Source organism: Procambarus clarkii, chromosome 84, assembly GCF_040958095.1.
Source record: "Procambarus clarkii isolate CNS0578487 chromosome 84, FALCON_Pclarkii_2.0, whole genome shotgun sequence".
NCBI classification, from domain to species: Eukaryota; Metazoa; Arthropoda; class Malacostraca; order Decapoda; family Cambaridae; genus Procambarus; species Procambarus clarkii.
This window is the reverse complement of record NC_091233.1, coordinates 3,316,486-3,327,932: the sequence shown is the minus strand read 5'-3', so window position 1 is coordinate 3,327,932 and position 11,447 is coordinate 3,316,486. Positions and strand designations below refer to the sequence as shown.

At 44.8% G+C, this 11,447-nt stretch overlaps 1 protein-coding gene across 1 annotated transcript in view; it reads right to left on the bottom strand.

Annotated features, from left to right (window-relative positions):
• Positions 1 to 226: 226 nt before the first annotated feature.
• The window catches only part of LOC123751378 (type-2 ice-structuring protein-like), a 28,052-nt gene continuing 16,831 nt past the window's right edge, over positions 227 to 11,447 (bottom strand). Inside the window, exons 2-5 of the mRNA XM_045733471.2 lie at positions 3,590 to 3,844; positions 2,132 to 2,182; positions 1,774 to 1,959; positions 227 to 806 (exon numbers count right to left, since the gene is read on the bottom strand). Of these exons, the coding sequence (XP_045589427.2) occupies positions 565 to 806; positions 1,774 to 1,959; positions 2,132 to 2,182; positions 3,590 to 3,844 (734 nt within the window). The 3' untranslated portion in view covers positions 227 to 564. The remainder of the gene's footprint in view (positions 807 to 1,773; positions 1,960 to 2,131; positions 2,183 to 3,589; positions 3,845 to 11,447) is intronic.

Genomic DNA, 11,447 nt, shown 5'->3' with positions numbered 1-11,447 from the left:
CTTAGCATTTTCTCCTGACCCCTCACCTATCCTTCCTCACACGGCTCTGTGCATCTCTGGCGGAGTTGATATGAGTTCGTACTGGTAAAACATCTACAAATCAAATCTACTCTCACCTTGGTGGTTTCTCTACAGCATCGTCCGCACCTTATGTTCTACCCAACTTCTTAAAATGTATGGTACTATAAAATATACAAAATGTGCTAATAGGATAATTGTAATAACATTAAATAAATGAATTTAATAGAGCACTAATTAATAGTGTACATTTCTTTAGAAATTCCTTCAACTGATGTCACAGTCACGTTTATGGATTCCTAATATTCTCAAATTGCAGACGAGGAGTCACAATAACGTTGCTGAGATATGTTGCCCAAACCACACACTAGAAAGTGAAGGGACGACGACGTTTTGGTCCGTCCTGGACCATTCTCACAATCGACTTGAGAATGGTCCAGGACGGACCGAAACGTCTTTGTCCCTTCACTTTCTAGTGTGTGGTCTGGTTAACATTCTCAAATTATGATCGAGTTTTCAAAACTGTTAGAGATATCAAATATATCATCAGCCTTCACAAATACCATGATAAGTGCTATTACACGGTAAATCATTGAAATACATGTGAATGGCTGCATCCAAAACAATACAGTTCTGAACGTCTCCTCCAACTGGCTGTTGGACATTGTCACATCCAGTGTTGGCCCAGAATGGTGTTCCCATCCGGACAGACGACCCATCGGTCCAGGTCCACACTCCTTCGTGGCCTTCGTCAGTACCACCGATCCAATAATTAGTATCAGACCAGCCTGTGGTAAGAGAGAGAGAGAATGAAGAAGTGAACTCGAATGATGCTGATCTACACATATTTAGATGCATCATAATGTCTATTGTGTAGTTATATTTAAGACACATTCATTATGAATTGAAGAATTATTACATCCATTTAGCTTGTGTCTGTTGCAGAGGAATTGTCCATTGTTAGTGTCTTCATAAGAGTATTTATACAATATTGAGGACACAAATCACCCACAGAAACTAGTTGCAAACAGTCAAAAGGATACAAAAAAAAATGTTTAATGTTGAAAGATGTAGGGTTCTGAGCATAGGTAATAATAACAGTCCGATATCACCTGGACAGTGTTGAAATTGCCAAATCCGAATGGAAGAGAAATCAACGAGTCCTGATTAGTAGGTATCTTTAGCCAAGAAATAATTATATGAATGTTTGTAATAAGGCAAATATAATACTATAACTCATAAACAGAAGAAATAGTAATGTTGCATTTAACATGGAGATAAAACACAGATGAATACTCCATTTCTCGATGTGTGGATTGACTGAAAGTTTACTTTAATCTTGGACTCTGTTCAGGACGGTATTAAATAATGCAATCAACATTTTACCCCTACCATGTGGTTACCTTTTGAGGATTTCGCGACTCAACGTCCCCGCGGCCCGGTCCTCGACCAGGCCTTTCAGTTACTGAACTGGTCAGCCAGGCTGTTGGGCGCGGCTGCTCGCAGCCTGGTGCGCCTCGCAGCTCGCAGTAACTCCCCTGGTGTCACTTTCTGCTCAGGACAGAGACGTGTTTTCACTTTTCCTCACTCGATGCCTCTGTTCACCTAAAGATAAATATACGCAAGAGTTAGGCAACTACTGTTTGTTGAATTCTGCTAACGGCTCAGTTGTTGGCTCAAGTAAACCTCGATAATCCTGACATGGTGCCTGGTCCCCAAGAATGGGAAACGGAACCCATAACTGTGTAGACATACCGTTGCCATGAATGTAACTGATGATATCACCGAACAGGTCGGGGGTGTTCAGCTTGATCAGGTCACCGCCATGACCCTGGCAGATGGTGCGCATGCCTTGCCATGAAGCTTTGTTCACGTTTTCAAAATAGAGACACCGGCCACCGACGTCCTTGAACGGATCCGGACACACTGTTGCTGATACGCCTGGAATGGTGAACAGTTTTTATTTTCTAGTTGAAGTTTTATATGCGTATGTAATTATATTTGTATATGCATTAATTTCTCTGTATAATACAAAAACCTAACTTCATTTGAGTTTTTTGAAAGTGTAGAGCAGACCGCTTCCCGAGCGAGGACGAGTATAGTTAGTTCTCACCTGTACGTCCCGGGACTTCCTCTTGCTGGGTGTCAGTCGTGGTTGATGTTCCTGTAATAAAGACGCAGTGAGTGACCTGCTCAACTCTCAGAGATTTAAGGAAATCAGGAAAGCCTGGCTCTACACGACGACCTAAGTCACATGAGGTGTAAAGGACTCGGCTGAACAAGAGAACATGGTAGATTCAGTGACTTTCCATTTTCCAGTGTGTGAGGACGTAAGGAGTGATGTTGAACACTTTATATAAAATGTTGCAGTCTAATGGTAAGACATTTTTTTAGTGTGGGAAACTTTCCTCGAAACCCCAGGAGGGCGCTGTGCTATACTTGTAACCAGGAGTGACGTTTGGGAGACCCTTGGGCGCTAAGGCATAGCAGTGAAGGGATTATGAAAAGTATTTTATATAGATCAGACCAGTAGTATATAAGTGGGGATGTGGGTTAAGAAAATATTTAAACATCCTAAATAATACCCAACAAAGCTTAAAGCTTAACATTACTAAAGGTGTTAAAATATCACCTCTCTGGAATTTACACAATCACAGCCACCTGAGCGCCTAGTACCTACGGATCTGCCTCGCCACTGCCCACCCCTAGAAAGCTTATTGTCAAACTGTCTTATCTTCCTCATTCCTCCAGGCCGAACTGTGGTTTAATAAATAATCTTTGTGCAAATTAACACCCCTCTCCTTTCCATTCGTCGCCCAGTATTACCTTGTGTGTCTCATCCAGTCGTTATTGACATAATACACTCCACAAGACTGTGTACTACACCTACCCGTGTCTACTGAGTTTACTGGAAATACACAAGTGTTGGTTCGGATGAGTGAGGCTAACGTGAAATAAATATATTATCGGCCGTTCCATATTCGAGTGAATATGTAATGACGTAAGTATTGGTTCAACCTCCCCTCTCTTGGAAGCAAAGTAAATTAGTTAATTATGTATACCCAGCCTTATAAGTACGAATTAAGTGTAAATTAGTAAATAACGGTGAAATAATGCAGTAAATCGGTATATCCTGACGGACATATTATTGCAGATGATTTTCTCTGACCAAAAAAAGGAAGCTGGTTAGGGTAAAGCTTACGGTGAAAATGAACGACAACTGTGTGTGTTTCAGAAGCACTGTTTACATATTGGAAACTGTGTATCAGAAATATTATAATTTCATCAAAGTTTTAAACTGTGTTATTAAACATGGCAGGATATTAGACCCGCACGGAAGATATAAGGATGATTTTTAGATCAGTTGTGACAGAACGTTATAAGATGCGTCTAAAGGACATGTGATGCTTGAGACTGTAGAATTGCATGACTATCTTTTACTTCTGGACTGGCAGTAGTTGCAGCGTCACCTTTGTAGTGGTCTCTGGGCAGCATGGAAGTATGCCAGCAAGAGCTAAGACATTGGAGAAAACCCAGAATAATAACAGGAATGGTTATAGCGTATACTCACCCAAGAGGAACAACAGGAGCCAACAGTGGTCCATGGTGACTGGTTGTGTTGTGTGGTGGGAGACAGCGTCTCTGAATCTCAGAGAATCTTCCTGCCTTCTCCCTACTGCACGATCTTTTATGGAACTAAGACTGTGACGACATCTGACCAATTTCCCACTCTGAAGGTTACATCCACACCCTCCAGTTAGAGTGGTCCAATGGGAATAAAACCATGCTGAGTCTGACGTTTTTTGTTGAAGTCGCACAATCATATCTAAAAATTTACACCAAGTTTGCTAGAAACAAAGAGGTCAGTTTGGTTATGTGAGAATGAGGTCTGAAAATGAATGAGGAAGTGTAAGAAAATTGAATGTCTTGTTACAGAGCTCTGAATATAATCTGACCCAACTGCGCTATCATAGCGCAAAAGACCAAGATAATGGATACCCTAGGGAGAGTTCCCACCTGACTACACAAACACGCTGATACAAACTGAATTGTCTCAACCTCGGCCACCTGCACTGAGCCACAGTAAAATACATTAAATATTTAACATACAAAAGATATAACTAATATTACAACTTTTTTAATTTCTAGCCCATTACGGAAGGTAAACATATATATAGTAAAGAATGTCGTGTAACAGTAAATATATGAGTGAAGGAGTGCCTTAGAGACATAAGTACCGTTCGACTATTGTAAAAGGCTATGAATGCGACGACCCTAAAGAGGCATATACATTATGTATTTAAAAAAAATCTGATTAATGCCCTTTTTTGGGTTAGGTGTATTCATGTCAGATATACACCCAGTACCAAGCTTTACAATGAAACACGTGGTATGAAGACAACAATAACTCCATGAATCAGAAGTTTGTAATTCAGGGAAAGATTAATCAGAACTAACGGATATTGATCACCATCTGAGAAGATCAGGAAAGGCCATACGACAGATTGACAGACTTAACTTGAAGGATGTATATTTTATTTAAAATCGGAAGAATGTTAGGAATGAAGCCTTCGTTCTGGTATAGTAAATATTAAGCTCTGTCGTCATGGCTGTAATGTTCAAATGTTTCTTTTTTTGTCCACACTAACACGTCGTGTTATGTGAATCCACATGCGAACTGAACTGCCAGAGACACTTCTAGCCGAGTCGAGTTCGAGCTGTTACATCTGCCAGTCTACTGATTTTGTGTCTTGCTCCATAATAGTGTTTTGAGTTAAACACTTCAATGCGATAGCATATGGATCTACTGTTTTCTGTTAGCAATCATCTCGTCTTCAAATTTATCTGAGAGTTCTCTTTACTTTATTTACTTTGGTTTTTATTTTGAAGACCAAGATTAAACTCGATTTTTTATTTCCTTAAGCTTAGCATGGGCTTAGAGTTCAAATGTTCTAGAAGACCATTGTGTAAGAGGATCAAAAATTGTTTGATAGTAATCCATACATTATGCTTTCGACTATATTTTTGGTTGGCTTCAGAGACAAGCGTCATGCTCATTGATTGAAAACTAAGTAGAGCAGATAATAATAAGAATGAGGTGATTTGATAAAATGCTATGCCCAAGATTACCATCCGAGTGCCGGCGGGGAAGTGGTTCAAATAGCTTCGGCTATCACTTCCTTATGTCCGGTCGTGATGGTCAAGCGGATTAAGGCGTCCCTGTACATACCAGTTGCGTTGCTCCTGGCAGTATGGGTTCGAGTCACTTCTGGGGTGTGAGTTTTCAGTCATATATATATATATATATATATATATATATATATATATATATATATATATATATATATATATATATATATATATATATATATATATATATATATATATATATGTCGTACCTAGTAGCCAGAACGCACTTCTCAGCCTACTATGCAAGGCCCGATTTGCCTAATAAGCCAAGTTTTCCTGAATTAATATATTTTCTCTAATTTTTTTCTCATTAAATGATAAAGCTACCCATTTCATTATGTATGAGGTCAATTTTTTGTTATTGGAGTTAAAATTAACGTAGATATATGACCGAACCTAACCAACCCTACCTAACCTAACCTAACCTATCTTTATAAGTTAGGTTAGGTTAGGTGGCCGAAAAAGTTAGGTTAGGTTAGGTTAGGTAGGTTAGGTAGTCGAATAACAATTAATTCATGAAAACTTGGCTTATTAGGCAAATCGGGCCTTGCATAGTAGGCTGAGAAGTGCGTTCTGGCTACTAGGTACGACATATATATATATATATATATATATATATATATATATATATATATATATATATATATATATATATATATATATATATATATATATATATATATATATATATATATATTGTTACGAACCCGGATCCAGCGTCCGAGCCTGGAGCAGTGACAAACACGCCATCTGTGGGTCAGCTCCCGAAACCCCCGCCAAACGAACGACGACACCTAGTGAGGACAGCGTGTACTGGCCTCGAGGACCAGTTTCCAGTCTGGATCAGCGCTCAACACCGCCGCTCCTGACCTCTGGTGAGGTGGTGCTCCGACGACAGCGCCATCTATGGACTGGATACGTCAGGTGTTTGCGCCCGCCACCGTAAGTGAGGAGTATTAGTGTCCCGGTTATTAATGACGTGTCTGCTTACAGAGCCGACCTGGGACCACTGTGTTGAAGGTGGAGTCAGTCTACCCGAGGCAGCCAGTCTCCATACGGTGAAGTTTGCTGCAGCTGTTGTGACGTCGTCCCCCCGGAAGAACACTGTGGTGTGTTAGCCTGCCAGTGGAGTGGCAGTGAAAGGATTTACCCGGGACCGACTGTTGGAGACGATAATCCACTGGGGTATTGAGGACAGGAGGGTGATTGGTGATATCACACGAGACTCCTGTCTAGGGCGTACCCCTTATATCGTTCGTGGAGTGGCCGTACCAGCCTTGGTGGCTCAGTACCTGCCAGCAGACCTGCTGGACGTGTGGTTGACGGCCTCCACGACGGTGCCCCCAGTGGACCTGTGTTGTGGCTGACCTGTGGCCAGGGTAGGCTCGGCGTTCTCAGAGGACACGTCTTGAGGCCACGAAGAAAGCACCGCGGACTCAGCACCTAGCTTCTTGATCAAGAGTCTTCAACAGAAGACTAGATTGTGCCTGATCCCCTTCGTAAAGTGTTAATACCCCTCCCCCTTGTGTACGTTTTACTATTATATATTTAAATGGTGTTGGTGAACATTATAATATTAAGTTCTTAACTTTCTTTCCCTACTCCCTTTTAAGTTACTTGCGTCACGGATCTCATCCCTTGATAGCCTCTACTGGCTTGGGGTCGGATATATATATCTTCCTCTAACGACATCAGAGTAAGAACCCCGTTGCGTCCCGAGAGGGCCGTAACATAATTGGCATCCCCAGCGGGATCCGTCCCCTTGTTAAGTATGCTTGACAGGGGTGGTGAAGTGGCGTAATCCCTGTATATAATTCCCCCTGTGTGACGATTGCGACGTTATACGTCCTGTGCGGTGCTCAGAGTGACTAAGCGCGATATTGTGCAGTGCGGTGCTCGCTGTGATTAAGCGATTAAGTGCAATATTGACTAGTGCGGTGCTCAGTGATTTAGTGCAATATTGTAGAGCGAAGTGTTCGCTTGGATTCAGTGCAATATTGGGTAGTGCGGTGCCCGAAGTGATTACGTGCAATATTGGCAAGTGCAGTGTTTGGTGCGATAAAGTGCAATATTGACGTAGAACAGTGCTCGGTGCGTTAAGTGCTAAAGTGTAAGCGGTGTGTCAAGTGCTAGTTAAGTGTTCCATCGGTGACAATGGCAGAAAAAGCTACCATCGATGATCTGGACGATGTTCAGGCTTTTCTGAACAGAGTAGACTGCCTTGCCAGATTAAAATATCTGAGCAAACCAGAGCTTGTACTAGTGAGCGCCTACCTGGAGATAAAGATCCGTGCCAGTGATTCCCGTGTGGAGATCTTGTCCAAGGTTCACCGGCACCTGAAGGCAGAAGAGAAACAGGAAGGCGAGACTCCTAGTACAAGGGAAGGTGAGGAGATAGCTTCCACGGAAAAGGAAGATAAGGGCAGCGACGTTGACAGTGATGCAGGTGAGCTTAATATCAGCTTCCTAACTGTCAAGATGCGTGCCTTAGAAATAAATCGTGAAATAGAATGGAAGAAATTAGAGATGGAACGAGACTTAAAAGAAAAGGAATTGGCGATGAGGCGTTTAGAATTAGAAAGAGAAGAGAAACGAGAGAGAGAAGAGAGAGAAAGAGAAGAAAGAAGAGAAGAACGAGAAAGAGAAGAGAAACGAGAAAGAGAAGAACGAGAAAGAGAAGAGAAACGAGAAAGAGAAGAACGAGAAAGAGAAGAGAAACAGCGAGAGAGAGAAGAAAAAGAAAGACAGAGACAACATGAACTAGAAGTATTACGGTTAGGCGGTGGTCGGAGGCTAACAACGGACACCAGCGGTTTCGATCCGGTAAGGAATATCAAAATGGTCCCCAAATTCAATGAGAGGGAAGTCTCGAAGTTCTTTGCAGCCTTCGAGAAAGTCGCTGCCTCTTTGGAGTGGCCAAGGGAGAATTGGGCCATCATGATACAGTCAGTCTTGACTGGGAAGGCCCAAATCGCCTACTCTACGTTATCCCTTGACGACTCCGGCGATTACGATATGGTGAAGAAAGTGGTGCTCATGGCGTACCAATTGGTACCTGAGGCTTATAGGCAAAAGTTCAGAAACCTGAAGAAGACCTCAGAGCACACTTTCACCGAATTCGCCACCATCAAGGAGCGACTTTTCCAGGAATGGTGTGCCTCTCGGAAGGTGGAGACCAGGGAAGACCTCGAGCAGCTGATTCTACTCGAGGACTTCAAGGATTGTTTGTCTGGAGACCTCAAGACATACTTAGAAGAGCAGCAGGTGGAGACCTTGAGTGCAGCAGCCACCATGGCTGAAGAGTACATCCTGACTCATAGGCCGTCTGCTAAGTACGTCCCAAGGAATTACCAGCGCCGGTTTGACAGACCTCATGATGAAGAAGAAAGACCCGTCCCACAAAGCGCTAAGAAGACGCCCCCAAGTAGCCCCCGAAGAACAAGTCCTAGTAGTCCGAAACACCGTAGTCCGAGGAGGAACATGGTGTGCTGGACTTGTGGGCAGAAGGGGCACATAGCTGCTAGGTGCCGAGGCAGAAGAGGTGGCAGCGCACGAAGGGAGGTGATGTTGATGAGCTGTGGAACATCACCAGCAGGAAGCCAGTCGACGACGACGCAGGAAGGACCAAGTTTGTTGACCCCTCACACTTCAACCGGGTATGTAACGAGTGATCATACTGGTAGATCTGTAGTAGTGCTCAGAGATAGTGGAGCAGCCCAGTCCCTGATCATGAAGAGCTCGGTACCCGAGGGAGTAAGTGTGGACGGGAGACAAGAGGTTGTCCTGGTTGGGTTTCCAAGGACGCAGTACATCGCCCCCTTAGTGCCAGTACATCTCGACTCGCCTTATTTCAGCGGCACATGTGAGTTGGCAGTAGTCGATACCCTCCCTGTGGCTGGGATTGACGTGGTACTAGCCAACGACTTGGTGACAGATTGGAGCATCAATCTTCCCAAGGTTGCGGACGAGTCTACCGGAACAGCACGGTCTGAGGTAACAGGCAATGGTAATGTCCAGATAAAGACAGACCCGGATTTAAACATATTTAATTTGTTTTCTCCCCCGCAGATCGACAGTTATCTAGCAGTGTCTCCTGATTCTCTCGACAAGGAACATGAGGTTAAGAAGGCAGAGGTACCTGAGCTAGAAGAGAGGCCTCGTGTGCAGGCACCCACGGATACCAACGAGTCTGGAGCGAAGGCGGATGTGTGCTTGCGGTATGGCAAGTTACAGCATGTAGTGGACCAGCCAGAGATTCCCCAGACGTCAGAGGTATGTGAGGTGTGTTCAAAAGGTCTAGTGCCCTCTTCTGTCCAAGCCAGGCTAGTGGATGGTGCCGGCTATGGACATGACAAGCTCAGGAAACTTATCCCTCGACTTACCAAATGTTTCCTATCGGTATTTTATTTAATTCTCGTATGTGTTCTCGTTTGTGCTCTCAGTGAGGACCGGTGGACGACCCGACGAATGATGGCTCCCAGGAACATCGCGAAGAGGTCCCAGGGATTGGAGAGTTGTACTGCAAGTGTTGCAGTTGAAGAAGGGACCTGGGAGGTAATAGATGATACAGGAGGTACGATATGTGATAATATGAGTGACTGGTTCCGACAGGTTGACACCCCCCGCGTGACTGCTGAGCCTCAACACAGCGTTATACGGAACGTTGGTCGACCTGACGGGGGCAGAGCGAATGCCATCTTCGGTGAGCAAGCAGCCCTGTTGGAACTAGGTGCGGGCCTAGTAGAAGAGTATGTAGTAAGTACTGCCTTGCCCACTGTCGCTATCACTCTGAATTATCAGACCTCTGTATTCCAGGTTCCCGTCTCCCTGAAGGACTACCGGATCGGTACCAGAAATGCCGTCTGTGTTCAGCCATCATCAGTGCCACGACATAGGGAAGTGTCGAGTCACCCCAGATCGAGTCTACACGGATCCTCACTAGAGAGGTGTGTGATGATGCCCCTATTTGCCATCGCAGAGGAGGTGTGGAAGATTACGTCAGGCAGGTCATCGCCTGCCATTATCAAGTTCCCTTTGTGCCAGGGTTCCTCAGTACAGTTCTGTAGACGTGACAGCCTCGACATCCCAGATTATAAAGCATGTGTGTCCATTTGGAGTTGTGTCGTCGTACTAATTTGGTTTGTGTTTCTTTTTATAGAACCCCAAACCAAATTCTTTTTGGTGGGGAGGTGTTACGAACCCGGATCCAGCGTCCGAGCCTGGAGCAGTGACAAACACGCCATCTGTGGGTCAGCTCCCGAAACCCCCGCCAAACGAACGACGACACCTAGTGAGGACAGCGTGTACTGGCCTCGAGGACCAGTTTCCAGTCTGGTTCAGCGCTCAACACCGCCGCTCCTGACCTCTGGTGAGGTGGTGCTCCGACGACAGCGCCATCTATGGACTGGATACGTCAGGTGTTTGCGCCCGCCACCGTAAGTGAGGAGTATTAGTGTCCCGGTTATTAATGACGTGTCTGCTTACAGAGCCGACCTGGCACCACTGTGTTGAAGGTGGAGTCAGTCTACCCGAGGCAGCCAGTCTCCATACGGTGAAGTTTGCTGCAGCTGTTGTGACCTCGTCCCCCCGGAAGAACACTGTGGTGTGTTAGCCTGCCAGTGGAGTGGCAGTGAAAGGATTTACCCGGGACCGACTGTTGGAGACGATAATCCACTGGGGTATTGAGGACAGGAGGGTGATTGGTGATATCACACGAGACTCCTGTCTAGGGCGTACCCCTTATATCGTTCGTGGAGTGGCCGTACCAGCCTTGGTGGCTCAGTACCTGCCAGCAGACCTGCTGGACGTGTGGTTGACGGCCTCCACGACGGTGCCCCCAGTGGACCTGTGTTGTGGCTGACCTGTGGCCAGGGTAGGCTCGGCGTTCTCAGAGGACACGTCTTGAGGCCACGAAGAAAGCACCGCGGACTCAGCACCTAGCTTCTTGATCAAGAGTCTTCAACAGAAGACTAGATTGTGCCTGATCCCCTTCGTAAAGTGTTAATACCCCTCCCCCTTGTGTACGTTTTACTATTATATATTTAAATGGTGTTGGTGAACATTATAATATTAAGTTCTTAACTTTCTTTCCCTACTCCCTTTTAAGTTACTTGCGTCACGGATCTCATCCCTTGATAGCCTCTACTGGCTTGGGGTCGGATATATATATCTTCCTCTAACGACATCAGAGTAAGAACCCCGTTGCGTCCCGAGAGGGCCGTAACATATATATATATATA